The sequence below is a fragment of the Ictidomys tridecemlineatus genome, chromosome 1 (assembly GCF_052094955.1).
Source record: "Ictidomys tridecemlineatus isolate mIctTri1 chromosome 1, mIctTri1.hap1, whole genome shotgun sequence".
Lineage (NCBI taxonomy): Eukaryota > Metazoa > Chordata > Mammalia > Rodentia > Sciuridae > Ictidomys > Ictidomys tridecemlineatus.
In genome coordinates, this window is record NC_135477.1 from 221,310,542 (window position 1) to 221,327,759 (window position 17,218).

Consider the following 17,218-nt stretch of genomic DNA (forward strand, 5'->3'; position numbering starts at 1 on the left):
TCCTACTGCTCCAGCCTCTCAGGTAGCGGGTCTATTGCTTTGCTCCTCTGTCTCCATTTTATGTTCTTTGTAAAAATTCCCATAGTTTTCTACAAAATTTTAATGGTTATGTGGTATTTCACTGTAGTTGGCATATGCCACTTTGTTCACACCCTTGCTTCCTTTTTTGGTACTGAGGACCCAGGGGAACTTTAGCACTGAGCTACATCCTTAAGCACCCTCTCCCCCCACCTCCCTTTTGAATTTTAAGACAGAGTCTTGCTAAGTTCTGGAGTCTGGCCTCAAACCTGCAATCTTATAGATGTGTGCTGCCAAACCCAGTTTACCTTCATTTTTGAATGTTTAGGTTATTTGCAATTTTGTGCTGTTATTGCTACATACAACATCCTTATAGAAACTTTCAAAACTTCAGATCATCTATCCCAGATTATTTCAGTGTACTCTGTCCTTTTCTGTTTGTATCTCTCTGTCTTCCAGTAGCTCTTTTAACAAAATCAGATCAGGTAGACAAATTATTTTTCTAACAATTTATTGATATCAGACAACATATTGGTTTCTGTAAATTCAAGGATTAGAGACACACAGATTTCATTTTCAGAGACAGTTAATAATATGTGGATTTCACGTTGTAATGGATTTATGTATGTGAGGTGCATGCTCTCAGAGAGCAGAGAAAAAACATTAGGGAATATGCACTTATTAAACACTCTTAATGTGCCCCATTAGACACATTATTGGGCTCTTAGTTTACAAAAGCTTTGGGAGATATGTAAATAATATTTATTTTCTCCCCTAGATGAAGAAACTGAACTCAGGTTAAGAAATTTGCTCAATCTCATTCAAGTAGTATCTGGGAGAATGCCAGAAGTAAACCATGCCAGGTATATTTGACTACCCAACTTGTCTAGGACCCCATCCTGCCACACCTAAGGAAGGAATAGCTTAATAGAAGCCAGAATGGCAAGTATGCATTAGCTAGGTGGATGGGGTGGGGTCATTGCTAGGTCATGTCAAGAGGTTTGAAAGGGTAATGGGAGTAGAGAGGTGAGATGAAGCTTAAGCAAATCTTTTTAGTATTTTTTTTAAATTCACATAACAAAATTTACTTCTTTCATGTACAGTTCTATGAATTTTGGCAATTTAGAATTTAGTCATGTAGCCACAATGCAGTCAAGATACAGAATTGGTTAACTACTCCTCTGAATGTGTCTATTATTCCCTTATTCTTCTCCTTTGTAAATGACTTCTCTCGTTGCCCTCCTCCCTTGGCAACCAATGATTAGTTCTCTATCCTATAATGTCATATAAATGAAATCATGCAGTATATAGCATGATTGGTCTGGTCTCTTTCACTTAGTATAATATATTTCTGATTAGACCAGCCATTTATGATGTAAATATTACTGTACAATTTTGCTGTAGGTTTTTGTCCCCTCTCAATATGATTACATTATCCTAACTCCAATTTCATGTAAGCAATGTTTTTTTTTTTTTTTTTTTGCTAAGAAATGATTAAGTTATAGCCTCATGTACCTGGAAACCTCAGCTAGATTTCCTGGTAAGTGCCCCAGGGAAGGGAAAAATAGGAAAAAACATCAGCTCAATCACTGAAGTCATCTCCTTGCCTATTGCATATAGAAATATCACTCCTTAGTATTTATCCTGAAGAATTAAAGTCATCATATTATAGTGATACATGCATACCTATATTTATAGCAGCATAATGTACATGGAACCAGCCTAGGTGTCCATTAACTGATGAATGGGTAGAGACAATGTGGTATGTATACAAAATGGAGTTTTATTCCACCATAAAGAAAAAATGAAATTGTCATGTGCAGGAAAATGAATGGAACTAGAGACCATTATTATGTTAAGTGAAATAAGTCAAACTCAGAAGGTTAAGGTTGTATGTTTTTTGTCATTTGCAGAAACTGGAGAGGAAAAGGAAAAGAAAGATGGTGGCAGATTTCATGAAATTCAAAGGAAGATCAGTAGAGGAAAGGAACTAAGGGATGAGAGGGATGGAGGGAGGAAGTGGGAAAGTACTGCGGAGTGATAACTGGCCAATATGTGCAACTGTAAAACACCAACAAAAGATGTGGAAAAAGAAGACTTTTGTATAGAATGTTACTAATGATATGAACTTTGCCAACTTGAGGAGAAGGGCAGGGAGAAGCTGTTACCATGAGGGATTGGAAGGAATAAATGTTGTTCTTGGCCAGTTGGTAGTGTTCAGTGTGTCTTCTGGGAGAGGAAAGAACAGGTAACTACCTCTTCACTTTAATTTTTGTTGGTATATAAATAAATAAAATAAATAATTGAACTTGTTTTTTATTTATGCAGAAATCTCAGAGCCATAGTAAAGTGACCTTCCCTAATAACTCTGAAGTTTTTTTTGGTACCAGGGATTGAATCCAGTGCATTTACCACTGAGCACCACATCCCCAGCCCTTTTCATTTTTTTAAATTTTGAGACAGGGTCTTACTGAGTTGTTTAGGGCCTCACTAAGTTGCTGAGGCTTTCTTTGAATTTGGGTTCCTCCTTCCTTGGCCTCCTACATTGCTGGGATCAAAGGGTGCACCTCCATACCTGGCTGAATTATTTTATTCAGTGTGGGGAATTGAACCCAGGGGCCTCAGGCATACTAGTAAGCAAGATTCCTACCACTTAGCTACATTCTCAGTCCTGAGTTTTTCTAGAAAACTCTTTTAAATGTATACTTTTATTTTAAATGTCTTAGTGCACTAAGATACACTTAGATACTACAGCATTGAAGACTTTGTAGATAGTTTTTGGCTCCAAACCATGCAGTGTAAAAAACCATTTGTGGTAAATATCACTTTTTCTCCCATCTGTTTCAACTTAAAGAGAGAGAATGATTTTTTTTTTTTTTTTTTTTTTTTTGGTACTGGCGATTGAACCCAGAGGCGCTTTACCACTTAACTATTCCCCCAGTCCTTTTTATTATTGAGACAGGGTCTTACTAAGTTGCATAGGGCCTTGCTAAGTTGCTGAGGCTGTCTTTGAATTTGTGAGCCACCTGCCTCAGCTTCTTAAAGCCTCTGGGATTATAGGCGTCCACCAACCGTCATGCCAGGCCCTACCGAGTGCTTTTTATAATAGAACTGTGTTAGATATAGAGGGGTGGTGGCTGCAAGTCACTGACCAGAATGTAGGTGTGTATAAAAGCTGAGGGCATCCTGTTCTTTGCACTCTTGCTTGTTGACAGTATGTATATCATCTGTGAATCCCACCCAGGTGTTCAGTGCACTGATCCCTCTCACCTGCCTCTGGGCTTTGCCGCTTCTCCACCTCTACTGTGCAAAACTCATGGTCCTGGAAATGCATCTTACTTACCATCTTTCTTTGCTTAAGAACCAGGCTTTTTTTTTCCTTCATTTTTTTCCTTTTCCTTTCTTTCCCTCCTTCTCTCCCTCTCTTTCTCCCCCCTTCTTTTCTTTCTGGTGGCATTACTGTGCTGCCTAGGCTGGTCTTGACTTCCTGGGATCAAGTGATTCTCCTGCCTCAGCCTCCTGAGTGATGAGACTACAGGCACATACCATTGCACCTGGCTTCAGTGTTGATTTTTTTTTTTAATCAAATTATTTACCTGAAATTGAAGACCTCCATGCTGTAGTTTTGCTCTGCTTGTTTGTATTTCTCTTCTTCCTTATTTATCTCTACCCTACTTTAGTTGGATTATCCTGTTTTTAAAAAAATATTTTAGTTGTAGGTGAACACAATACATTTATCTTATTTATTTATTTTTATGTGGTTCTGAGGATTGAATCCAGTGCCTCACACGTGCTAGGCAAGTGTTCTACCCACCAAGCCATAACCCCATCCTGTTTTTTTTTAATTGTCTAGCAATAGATTGAATTCAGTTATTAATCTTTAATTCATTTCTAATTCCTTTTTTCATTCCAGTTGGTTTGAATAGCTTTTCTACTCTTTACATAACCTCCAGTTGTCTTCTGTTCTTGCTCTTTACCGAACAGTTCTATTTTCAGATTTATTTATAAAAAGGCTTTAGAGTCAGATGAGTACAGGTTAGAATCCTGGGTGTCCCACTTAATGTGAAGGCTGATAGTCAGTATATATCTGAGTCTCCCTTGCCCTGCCAGTAATCTACCTTTTTCTCTCCTATTTTTTAACCATTAATTTGTTATTTTTATGTGGTGCTGAAGATTGAACCCAGGCCTCAGGTGTGCTAGGTGAGTGCTCTATCACTGAGCCACAACCCTAGCCCCTCTTTCTCCTGATTCTTCCCTATGATCCTATAACTAAAAGGTTGCAGCTTCCCCAGCATCACCTGTGTCTGTTCTGAATGACAGTGCTGGCATGGTACTAGTTGTTAAATATCTTAAATTTCACCCTTGTATATTATGTGTATGACTTTAATTAAGTTACTTAATTAAGTTACTTCTCTGAGTCACTCTTTAATCTTTGCAATATTTACTGATACCTGTTTTACAGAGTGACTTTGTTCATTCATCAAATATTTGTTGAGGGCCTTATTCTGGATAATGACTTAGGTGCTTGGGATAAAAACAAAAATATCTGTGTCTTCTTGGAGCTGTGATCTAGAATTACAAGGATTACATTGTAAATGTTCTATATGGCAGTAGACATGGATGCTAACAGTATCTTAGCTTGCTGTCTTTGCCATACTATTTCCATCACTGGGCCAATACTAAACAGAGGCATGGCCTCTGCAAAGAGGACCCAGGGCTTGACTGCAATGAAACTTATATAAATCAAATGTGAAAGTTTTGTTTTGTTTTGTTTTTTCAACATGAGCTTACCCCACTCTTGATGATCTTGGTTGTCTACTTGCATTTACATTTACTGCCATCTCCCTTGGAGCACTGTCCATTCATCCTTATTCTTGAGTTTTCAAATCTCCTGACCCCTCACCCCATTCCACCACTTCAGCTCACTATTGTTCTTTAGAACACAAACAAACAGAATCTTTACCCTTCTGCCCCATTTGTCTCCTCTTCCCTTCCTTCCTTTTAACAGAGAGCATTTTAAAGTTATCTCTATCTATTCCTTAGTTCTTTTAAAGAATTCTTACTCTCTGAGAGCTGCAGTCTTTTAAAGATCTCCAGTGACCTCTTTTCTACACATTGTTCTTTTCCTACTCTGATCCTTTGTAAGTGGCTTTTGTGTGAATCTGCAACCTAATTGGCCTTGGACAGGTTTCTTTCTCATCAGAATGTAATTATATTTACTTTTAACATTATTGAAGATTTAGATACAACATTTATCACCCTGTTAAGACATATGAGAGTTAAGTAAAAAGTAGCCTGTAACTGCTTTTTTGAAAAATGCCCTTTCATTTTCCTGTATACTTTTCTTTTATTCTCCTCATCCTAGTTTCCTGAATACAAGTTGAGCATTCTTATTCTGAAAATTGGAAATCTGAAGTTTTTTCAGTGCTAATGCTCAAAGAGTTCTGGATTTTTGGAATATTGTGAGTTTTGGATTTTTGATTAAGGGTGCTTAACCTGTAAAATCTATGCAAAGGTTTCAAAATCCAAAAAATACTCTGTGAAATCTGACTCACTTCTGGTTCTAAACATTTCAGATAAGGGTTACTCATCTGTAGTTGATTTCTTTTTTAGTTTGCTATGTTGATTTTCTGTTTGCTTTCCAAAATTATGGATTTTGTCTTTCTTTCTGAGGAAGCTTAAATAATAAGTAAGATCTTATGTGATTAACTATTCCCTTTATGATTGATAATCCAGATGGATAAATCCTCTTTGGTCAGATTTGTCTCCTGAGTGCCAGATATAAATGGGTAGCCATGTACTAGAAATGAAACATTCGTCAAATGATCAGGATTAATAATCAGAAAGTAATCTGTGCATTTGATCTATAGTAGAGGAAAACTAGATAGCTAGTTGTCTTATGAAGTTAGTTTCACTAAGTTGGTAAAATTTTGAATGACTTCTTTTACCTTAGGACATCTAATTCCTTTATAATGAAGATTAATAAAAGCCTTTATGTTCAGAAATAACTTGATAAGTAGAATTTTTAATTTGATTCTGGACAGAATTTGTAATACCTACATCCAAAGAAAGCAAAAATACTGCATATTTTTCCCCCAAATGTATTTTGTCCAAATTCACTTGGAAACAGAGAACATTACTTAAGTTTGGAATGAATAGAACTTTCTAAAACGTGCTCATCTAACACAAAGTGGTAAAGAGACAAAAAAAATTATTTACTTCTTACCTTCAACTGCTAAAAGGAGAAAATGAAAGAGTTTGTAGAGGCAAACTTCACTAAAGTATCTGTAGACTTACTTGTCATATCCAAATATATACATGTGGAAAAATGCCTAAACATGGTTACATTTACATAAACTGGATTTTTTTTTTTTAATGTAATGTGTTTCTTCTGTATGAGTTTTATCCATTACATTTTTGGTAAAGCATTAGTTCCTCAAGCAGTTCTTCCACTGTTTATTATTATTATAAATTTTGCTGGGGTTCCACATTTCTCTTTCATCATTTTCAGCAAAGAGCAGTTAGACCTCAGGATGGCTACTCGTCCAAGTGTAGTAGAGTAAGAGATCTCCTAGGTCACATGGAGCAGCTCTAACTCCATGTCAGTCTGGCCAACAGATGAAAATCAGGTGCTTGTCTATACAGAGCAGCTTGGGCTCATGGAATCATACATTGAAAGTGGCCTAAGAGATAAGATCATTTAAAAAAAATTATTGATACTGAGTCCCTGAAGGATAGGTGGTAATGTGATATAGTGTCAAGATTTTGTTAAAATCTTGTCTTCCTTGTTTACCAGCTGTGAATACTGGTTATCTGCTCTAGTACACACTCAAGCACTGTTTATTCTTGAATGAGTTACTTAGTATCTGTGAGTTTCTTATAAAATTTATCTGAGTAATGTTATTAATTAAAAAATAATTTGTTTCAGTTTTCTCTTACTTTTTTAAACTAAAGCAAGACTGATTATTGATGCACAAAACCACAAAACCAAATTCTTGATTTTGTTTATTTTCGTATTTTTAAATTTCTGTTCTATAGTTCATTTATTTTCTTGAGCATTTTTATTTTAAAGAGAGAATTTTTTTAATATTTGTTTTTCAGTTTTTGGTGGACACAACATCTTTATTTTATTTTTATATGGTGCTAAGGATCCAACCCAGCGCCCTGCGCATGCCAGGCATTACTGCTTGAGCCACATCCCCAGCTTTTTTTCTTGAACTTTTTAAAAAATAAGTTATTGCACCAAATATTTGTTTCATTAATTTCTAATGTAAGAATTTAAGACTACATAATTTTCTTTCTTTCTCTTTTGGTACCAGGCATTGAACCCAAGGGCATTTAACTGCTGAACCACATCCCCAGTCCTTTATTTTTTAATTTGCTCTTTTTTAGATATACATGATAGTAAAGTGCTTTTTGACATATTGTACATACATGGAGTGTAATTTATTCTAATTAGAATCCCAATCTTGTGGTTTTACAAGATGTAGAGTTTCACTGGTGGTGTATTCATATATGAACATATGTATAAATTTTTGAGACAGGGACTTGCTAAGTTGCTAAAGCTGGCGTTGAACTTGAAATCCTCTTGCCTCAGCCCCTTGATTACAAGGATTACAGGCAGGTGCTACTGGGCCCAGCTAAGACTATGTAATTTTTATTTTTTAATTTAATTTTTTATTTTATAATTTTTTCTGAGTACCAGGGATTGAACTCAGGGGCACTCAACCACAGAGTCATATCCTCAGCCCTGTTTTGTATTTAATTAGAGACAGGGTCTCACTGAGTTGCTTAGTGCCTCGCTGGTGCTGAGGTTGGCTTTGAACTCGTGATCCTTCTGTCTCAGCCTCTCTAGCCACTGGGATTACAGGCATGTGCCACTGCACCTGGCAAGACTGGAATTTTTGTGTGTGGTGTTTTAGCAGTATACTTTAACTTTTGATTTGTTGTCTTTTCATTGTTGCTTTCCAGCTATTTTGTAATTTATATTTTGATGTATCTTGATCTATGATTTACTGACTTCTCTCAAACATTCAGATTTTGAGAGGACTGTCTTTTTTCCACATAGAGTTGTTATGATTAGAGATAATATGTAGGGCAATACCTGGTAAATAGTAGGTGTTCAATAAATGTTTTCACTTTTCCTTAAAGAAATATATTTATGCTTTATTCTTTAAATTTGTTTTTGTTTTTGTTGTTGCAGTGCTGGAGATACAACCCAAGGTCTTGTGCATGCTAAGCAAACACTCTACCACTGAGCTACATCCCTAGCCTTTGCCTTTGAAATTAGAACAGGAAACATAAAATTACCAATAAACATTAATAATACTATAAATGATTTCAGTTCCACATTTTAGAATAATAATTAGGAAAGTAAAGGGGGATGAGCAGAGGAGGGCAAAATTGGGAAGAGAAGAGAGGAAGGAAAACCAGAAATGTGAAGAATCAGGAATATTAAGTTAATTCTAGCTGGTTTTGAAGTCATATTTTTTTCATCACCATAGTCTGTGCCCTTCAGAATACTAATTAAGTTATATTTCTCATATCCTTATAATGAAAGTGTTAATTGATGTCCTTTTCTTTGCAGTGGGATGCAAGTGGTAAAACTGTCAAAAATCTGTATATTTTAAAGTAAAGGGTTCATAATTTCATTAGGGTCCTAAGAGGCCCATTGTCCCTAAGAAGTTAAGAACCATTACTTAAGAGAAATTTGGAATATTTGAAAGCCTAACAAGAAAGAATTGTTTTTTATTGCTATAACAACAATGACTATATCTCACTTTAGTGAGATTTGGTTATTCTTAGAATTATGTAGTCACATTAGCCAGATTTCAGGTGTTCAGTAGCCTTACACTGCTACTGTCTACTATATTGGATAGCATATTGTATTCAACATTTCTTTTGTCAAGAAAATCTTACTAAAAAAAAAAAAAAAGAAAAAAAAAGAAAATCTTACTAGATAGCACTGCCCTGAATTATTTTCTATCATCTCTTTCCCATCAGAGTGAAGCTAGCTTATATAAATATGTAATTAACTTTGACAGTTTTTTTAAAAGAGAAATTTTAAAAACTCACTAGAGTGCTACTTATTTATTTTTTATATGATTAAAGGCATTGCCACCCTTTTATAATCACTTGCTGGTCTGCCATTATTTTATAAGATTTTTCAAGAAGTTATCACTAATTCATCATTGTGGTTTATATTCAACCCTTTTTACCAGCCTGTTGAGTCTCAAAAGATTATTTCTGCTTTCTATAAAAACATGTTCTAGAAGGACCCAAAATATTATGATGAAATGGTAATGTGAAAAATTAGCCCTGCTTTTAGGAGATATTAGATTTAATTGTTATCATGATTTATCTACTTTATATGTAGTAGATCATCGTAGATCTCAAAAGTTGCAAGAGCTACTCAGCCTTAAAGAAGAATGAAATTATGGCATTTGCCAGTAACTGGATGGAGCTGGAGAATATCATGCTAGGAGAAATAAGCCAATTCCCCAAAACAAAAGGCTGAATATTTTCTCTGATATGCAAATGCTAATTAACCATAAGGGGGATGGGGCTAGGAAAGAATAGAGGTACTTTGGATTAGGCAGAGGGGAGTGAAGGGAGGGGAGGGGGGATGGAGGATAGTAGAATGAATCAGACATTAGTATCCTGTGTGCATATATAACTATGTGACCATAGTGATCCTATATTATGTACAAGAGAACAATGAGAAATTAAGCTGGGCGAAGTTGTGCACATCTCTTCAGCTCTGGAGGCTGAGACGGGAGGATTGTGAGTTCAAAGCCAGCCTCAGCAACAGCGAGGTGTGCTAAGCAACTCAGTGAGACCCTGTCTCTAAATAAAATACAAACAAAATAGGGCTGGATCGAACCTAGGATTTCACACATGCTAGGCAAGCTTTCTTATTACTGAGCTGCCCACCTAGCTCAGTGATTGAGTGCCTCTGAGTTCAATTCCCAGGATCTTCCCCCACCAAAAAAAGAATGAGAAGTTATAACTTCATTTATGTATCTTCATTTATGTAACTTCATTTATGTTATGTTATGTTATAGCCTCATTTATGTTTGATGTATCAAGATGCATTCTACTATCATGTATAACTAATCAGAACAAATTTTTAAAAAGTTGCAAGAGAGGAATAATTTACAAAGTAATTATTTGATTATAGCCTACTTCTTTGGGAGTGTACCAACCAGCGATAAAACGAAAGGCTGTTTTTTTTTTCTTCCTTTTTTTTTAAACAGAATAAGAAAACAGACTGGTTTCACACCTCTTTACTTTTTCATCTTTTTAGTATACTTGTACATATAATATCAGAAAAGGGAAATTCAGGAAAAGGATAGTATGTATGATTTCAGAAAAGTTGTAAGCATATTTTTAGGAAACATACCTAAAAATGTTTTCATTGATAAAGCTTTTTTGGGCGGGGGGTTGGGGAGGTACTGGGGATTTAACCCAGGGGTGCTTAACCACAGAGCCACATCCCCAGCCCTTTTTATTTTTTATTTTGAGACAATCTCTCACTGAGTTCTTAGGGCCTCGCTAAATTGCTGAGGCTGGCTTTGAACTTGTCATCCTCCTTCCTCAGCCTCCAGAGCTGCTTGGATTATAGGTTGTGGCACTGCAATTGACATGATAAAGCATTTTTAAAAATTCAAATGTAATGATGAACTTTTGTTGGGAAATATTTCGACATGCAAGTATATATGGTAGGAAATAAATCTTCTATCTTCTGGAGATAATTGCTTAAAAGTCAGTTATATATTCTTCTGTGCTTTCAAATGTAGATTTATATTTGAACAAATAGTTTATTTTAGATAGATGAAATTATACCATATATAAAGTTCTTATGAATTATTTTGCTTACTGAACAATATAATGAACACATTTCCATGGATATGGCTCTTATTTATATTATTAATTAGGGTTTTTTGTTTTGAATTTTTTTATATTGTAGGAAATGTGAAATATAAACATATTATTACATGAAGACAGTATATACTTATATGTGCACATGCCTTAGCATGGTGTTGACCTATAATAGTTGCTCAATAAATGTTTCTATTTTTCTTGGACATGTATGTGAAGGGCTATGTAAAATGATTGAATGTTTCATTTGAGTAGTAAAATTTTTAAGGACTCAAAGTAAATATCCACAAACAACCATGATATAAATCTTTTTGCTATAAAGCAAATCTTTTTCTTAAGCATATTTGTGCTCCCAAACTAGCAGGATTGCTATTTAAATGCTCATAAGATGGGCTGTCCAGATTATTTTAAGTACTTCTAGTAAGAGCAAATATTTTTTTTTATTGGTGAAGAAGAAACCACATTATGATTTGTCCTTTTTAGTGAGAGTGCATAATATCTTATATACTATAAAGTTGAATGTAATGTGAGAACTTTAGGAATCTTGGAGCAAAGTCACAGATGACTAGTTTCTCTGCTAACTTTGAAGATGTGTCAGATGACATTTATATTATGGAGTGGAGTATATGTGCGATTTTTGATACCATTTCAGATTTGATTGTTTCTAGTGGTTCTAAAGAAAAGACTAAGAGCTGATTGTTAATTACTTGTAAAGTCTTATTTTGAAGTATGATTTTTTTTTTTTTTTTTTTTTTTTTTTTTTTACTCTTTAGCATTTTATTTGGAAATCTGATCATTCTGCTTCTCTGCAGATCTCTGTTTTGGGTGGATCAGTAAAGAGGAGGCAGTTGGGTCCTCAATTTCTTTTCTCACTAGTAAAAAGTAAGGAGCACTGCTGAGAGAAGTGCTTCTATAACAGCCCTGTCTGAAACTTTGCTTGGAGGTAATGCTGTGTTGTACAAAAATTGTCTTCAAGATTTCAGGAATTTGTGAATTGTGAATTTGTTTTAGCAATTAACATGGGTATATTCAGTTTGTTTATTTTTTTGAGACGTTTGTGTTCCCAGTGGACAATAAGTTGAAGAAATAATTGTTTAGAGTACAGAATTGAAAGTACTTCCCCCCCACCCCCCCACCCACCTGATTCTGAAGATCAAACCCAGGACTTCATACATGCTAAGCAAGCATTCTTATTACTGAGCACACCTAGCCTCCCCAGCACATCCCTGAATTTCAGATTGTTTACCCTTTCTTCTCACAACCTCTCTACCTTTTCTTTTCCTGGTTTATTTGAGCTTGAGTCTTTTGGAGAGAAAAATCATTTAAAACTTTCAGGATCCAAGTTATGGTTATACATATAATTATTTACATGCTTCAGAGGCTTTTGCTCATTTGTTTATTCATTTGTTTGTTCACTCATTCCATAAATATTCTTTGAAGTGCTTACTGTAAGCAAGATTGTGGAGGGAATGCTATTAAATGGTAATCTACGTAGGGTAAGGGCAAAATGAAAAATATTCTGCAAGATTCCAAGCTTGAAGAGTGTGTATGTATGTGCTTGTTTTAGAGACACACACATCCATTCTGCCTAAATGGTTCACAATCTATAGGAACAACCTTCTAGACATCTTTTTATTTTTTTATTTTTATTTTATATATATATATATATATTTTTTTTTTAAAGAGAGAGAGGGGAGAGAGAGAGAGAGAGAGAGAGAATGAGAGAATTTTTAATATTTATTTTTTAGTTTTTGGCGGACACAACATCTTTGTTTGTATGTGGTGCTGAGGATCGAACCCGGGCCGCACTCATACCAGGCAAGCACGCTACCGCTTGAGCCACATCCCCAGCCCTCTTTTTATTTTTTTAAAAATATTTGTTTTAGTTGTTAATGAATCTTTATTTTATTTATTCATTTACATGTGGACCTTTATTTATTTGTTTACATGTGGTACCTCATACATGGCTAGGCAAGTGCACTACCACTGAACTACAACTCCAAGACATCTTTAAAATCTCTTTTCTCTTTCCATTGCTATGCCATTTCAACCCTTCATATACACCAGTATTTCTTGTCTCTCACCTTTTCCTCCATTCTTGCTTCATATTGCTTTCCCCTTTACATAGCTTGTCTTAGAACTCTCCATACTACATTAAAGCACAGATTAAATTGTGTGTCTCCTTACCCATAGAATAAAGTCCAAAATTCTTAATTTGTAGTCTTAATACAGATCCTGTTCCTTTATTAAACTCTTGAGTTAGCCACTTCAAGGCTATTCTCTACTGAAAACCTGCCTAGCCTTATCTATTTCTCTTACCTCCAGAACTGGAATGTCTGTATTTGTCTCAGTTGACCTGCTCTTTCTATCATTGTCTACCCCACTCTCTGTGCTAGGAGCCTGACCTTGTCCTTTGGCTTCTAGGTGGATTTGGACAGTGGAAAACATGGCAAAAGAAGAATGGCCTGCTACCTGGCTAGCCTTCCTTCCTTTCTCCCTCCACGCCCCCACCTCTTTTCATTGTCTTTTGGTTGATTTTCTAAACACTGACTACTTATTTGTGAATAGTTCCTTAATTTAATTCTCAAATGATTCATTTTTAATGTGCCGTGCCGTCTGTTTCCTATTGGGACCATGGCCGACAGTGCTGCACAAATATTTCAATCTTTTCAACTCTTAGCCAGTGTACGTTTGTCTTAGTGCGTTTCTTCTATGATTTGTTAGGAAAGGTAGATAAATGAATACCTGGAATGATTGTGTGTGTGTGTGTGTGTGTGTGTGTGTGTGTTTTCTGATTCTTTTCTAATTGATAATTGAAATCCCTCCCATTTTACATATAGTGTATACTTCCTTAAAGATGTGCTATTACAAAATATTCCAGTGGAATAAATCTAAAAAAAATTTTTAGAGAAAGACTGAAGTAAGTAAATGCTAATATTTAGTATATAGAAGCAAACGTAAAGAAAAACAAGTGGTAGCTGAGCATGGTTGTGCACTTCTATATAATCCCAGTAATTTGGGAGGCTGAGACAGGAAGATTGCAAGTTTGAGGTTGGCCTTGTCCACTTACTGAGACCCTGTCTCAAATGAAAAATGGTAGAAAGTTTCCTGGAAAGATGTCTGCAAGAAAACGAAAACAATGCTTTTTGGGAGTTATGTACAGTATGAATTTATCGTAACAGGTAAAACTCAGTGTAAGATTATTATAGAATTTCTTTTAGTACTGATAGTCAAACCCAGGGCCTCACACATGCTATGAAGATCATATCACTGAGCTACATCCCTTACCTTTTCTATTTTCTATTGGGACAGAGTCTCAATAAATTTCCCAGGCAGGCCTTGAGTTTATAAATCCTTCTTTCTCAGCCTCTTGAGTATCTAAACATACATTTTCTTTATCCATTTATCCATTGGACACCTAGGCTGGTTTGGATGTTAATTTTAAAACTCTCATTTTACCATGTTGCTGACCCTGAGCAAAAGAAGACAGTGATACACACACACACACACACACACACACACACACACACACACACACACACACATATATCCCCACAAGATAAGGTCTTTTCTAGGCCAGTATTTTAAGCCATAATCCTTTAATAAACACAAAAATCTTAAGCCCAGTTAAAAACCTTGCAAAATTTGGAGAAAAGAAGATATTGTTTCATTAACTTTGAGTTTTTATTATGAATGCAACATGTATTTGATTGAACAAGCTGTTTTTAAGGACATGTCCTGCCCCCACTCTTACCTTTTTTTTTTTTTTTTTTTGTATTAGGGATTGAGCTCAGAGGCACTCAACCACTGAGCCACATCCCCAGCCCTATTTTGTATTTTATTTAGACACAGGGTCTCACTGAGTTGCTAAGCACCTTGCCATTGCTGAGGCTGGCTTTGAACTCTAGATCCTCCTGCCTCAGCCTTCGAGTCGCTAGGATCACAGGCATGTGCCACCACGACCTGCACTCTTATCTTTCTTGCCACAATTTTATCCTGTTACTCTAGCCAGATCATTTGAATCCATGGGAAGACATATGTTTAATGATTGTTTTGGAATCTTGGCTCTACCACTTACAGTTTCAACAGTGTTCTTTATTTCTTTATTTCTCTAAACTTCGATGTTAACTTGAGTAAAAAATGGGAGTACGGATAGTACCTGCTATACAGGGTTGAAGTAAGAATGAAGGTGATCTGTGTAGCCTAGTGCCTGGCATGTGTGAGCATGCAGTACGTATTAGCATGCTGTAAAATGTACCTTGGACACTCCTTGCTTGTTCCCTCTGTGCTCTTGATGCAGTTCTCATGCTGCCCTTGCATCCCTCAACCACTAATTGCTCTTCTGTGCCCCTCCCAATTGCCTGTGATTTATCTGCTGTTTCAAGTTCTACTTTGTTCCTCCTCTTTAATGATCTTTTCTCACTTTCATTTACTTTGACCTCTGAATTCCCAAATACCTTTTTATGCCATTTTAATAATTACTCATATTCCTCTTTTTTATGGCATATTTCTGCCTCTTATGTCTTTTAAAATGTATATACAATAAAAATAGAGCTGTGGAATTACCATCACAATAAAGATACAGAACCCTTGAATCACTCTCCCAAAAAATATTTTGGTATTTTTTTAAAAACAATTTTCTGAGTGTGCATTCTGTTTTTACTATATATGGCTTAGCTTAGTGTTGTGCATACAGTGAGTAGATTTTTGAATGTTTGAATTTTATAAAACAAAGCTTAAAAGTATGGTATATTTAAACATATTAAGAAGCTGCTAGCTGGGCATTGTGTGGTGCATGTCTGTAATCCCAGCCACTCAGGAGGCTGAGGCAGGAAAACTTTTGAGTTTGAGGCTAGTCTGGGCAAAATAGCAGGACCCTGCTAAAAAAAAAAAAAAAAAAAAAAAAAAAACCTACAAAACAACAACAAACAAACAACAACAACAACAACAACAAAAACCAGAAACAACAACAACAAAAACAGAGCAAAACAAACATCACCAAAAACATTGTTGCTTTAAGTTATTTAACTTTGGTCTTTCAGGGTCATTTTATTTAGATGGAAAATTTTAACTGAAAACTATTTCTCTACATCATGTTAAAATGGTTTTAGAGCTCTGCCTGAGTTAATAAAAGCCCATTTTTAAAAAATTTGTCTTTGGAAAACAAAGGGCTTGTTCCTTTCTTTCTTTTTTTGTGATCAAGTATACTTAAGGTTTTTATTTTTCTAAATCTGTTAGTTTACATTCTAATGTGAAACAAATTCTTACATCTTTCTTCTACTTAACTACATTTGACTGTTATGATGCCATTACTAAATTTATTTCCAGAACTTTTCCTTTTCCTTTAATAATTAAGATATTAAATAATTAAATTAAATCTGAATTAGTTATAGAATTTAAAATAGAAAACCATGCTGTTTTCTCAAATTTATTTTTCAGTGGGCCAATTTTGTTCCTCTCCTTTGGAGATTTCTTTTATGGATTGTCCTTAGAATCAGAGGTCAATGCAAATAAGAGAATTTATTTTTGGATAAGCAAATGTTGCATGGTTTCCTCAGAATTCACTCTTGGATATTATGAAGTATTTATCTTTTTCCACAAAGGGCAAAATGTAACTAAGATTTGCATTCCATTCAGTAGACTTTACTTCCTAAAGAAGTGAATTGAGTTTAATCATGTCTGTCTTTTTTCCCTTCCCCAACAGCTTCCATGCCTATGACTGTTCTAAATTGGGGCCAAATATATCCATTTCAGAGAGGCTTTTTCTGTACAGACAACAGCATCAAGTTTCCGTACCATGACAGTACCGTCACATCTACTGTCCTCATCATAGTGGGGGTTGGCTTACCCATTTCCTCTGTAAGTAAATTAATAAGTAGGTAGTGTTGGGCTTGTTGTGCTTAAGGTTGGATGATGTGATGGAGTTGGGTGGGAGTGAATCAAGACCTATCTTCACCATTGTTGATGTGGTATATGGTGGCTTGAAGAATATACCCACTGTTTCAATTCATGGGTGTTTCTCCTGTTAAAGGTGGGTGTTACCCACTTGATATCTCCTAAAGAATTATAGCATGATTATTTTAGGATGGAAGGGTTCATTTAAATAATTTGGACCAATTCCTCTTAGTATTCAAATGAAGAAACTTAGGCCTATATACTTATTCAAGTTTAGTAAGCTATTTTATGGCAATGCTGAAACTAAGATTATGCTTGCTTTCATACTAATAAGTGAAAATTGAGATCATAAAAGTGGAGATAGGTTTACTTACTAAATTTGAGGAAACAAAACAAAGATTTTAAATACACATGCAAAATAAAA

At 35.3% G+C, this 17,218-nt stretch overlaps 1 protein-coding gene across 3 annotated transcripts in view; it reads left to right on the top strand.

Annotated features, from left to right (window-relative positions):
• Plpp1 (phospholipid phosphatase 1) overlaps window positions 1–17,218 on the top strand; it is a 92,004-nt gene that overhangs the window by 19,277 nt on the left and 55,509 nt on the right. For 2 of the 3 annotated variants that reach the window (XM_005319628.5, XM_021722516.2), the window contains exon 2: window positions 16,604–16,758. The exons of the other annotated variant lie outside the window; for it this stretch is intronic. In XM_005319628.5, the coding sequence (XP_005319685.1) occupies window positions 16,604–16,758 (155 nt within the window). The remainder of the gene's footprint in view (window positions 1–16,603; window positions 16,759–17,218) is intronic. 3 annotated transcript variants of the gene reach the window in all.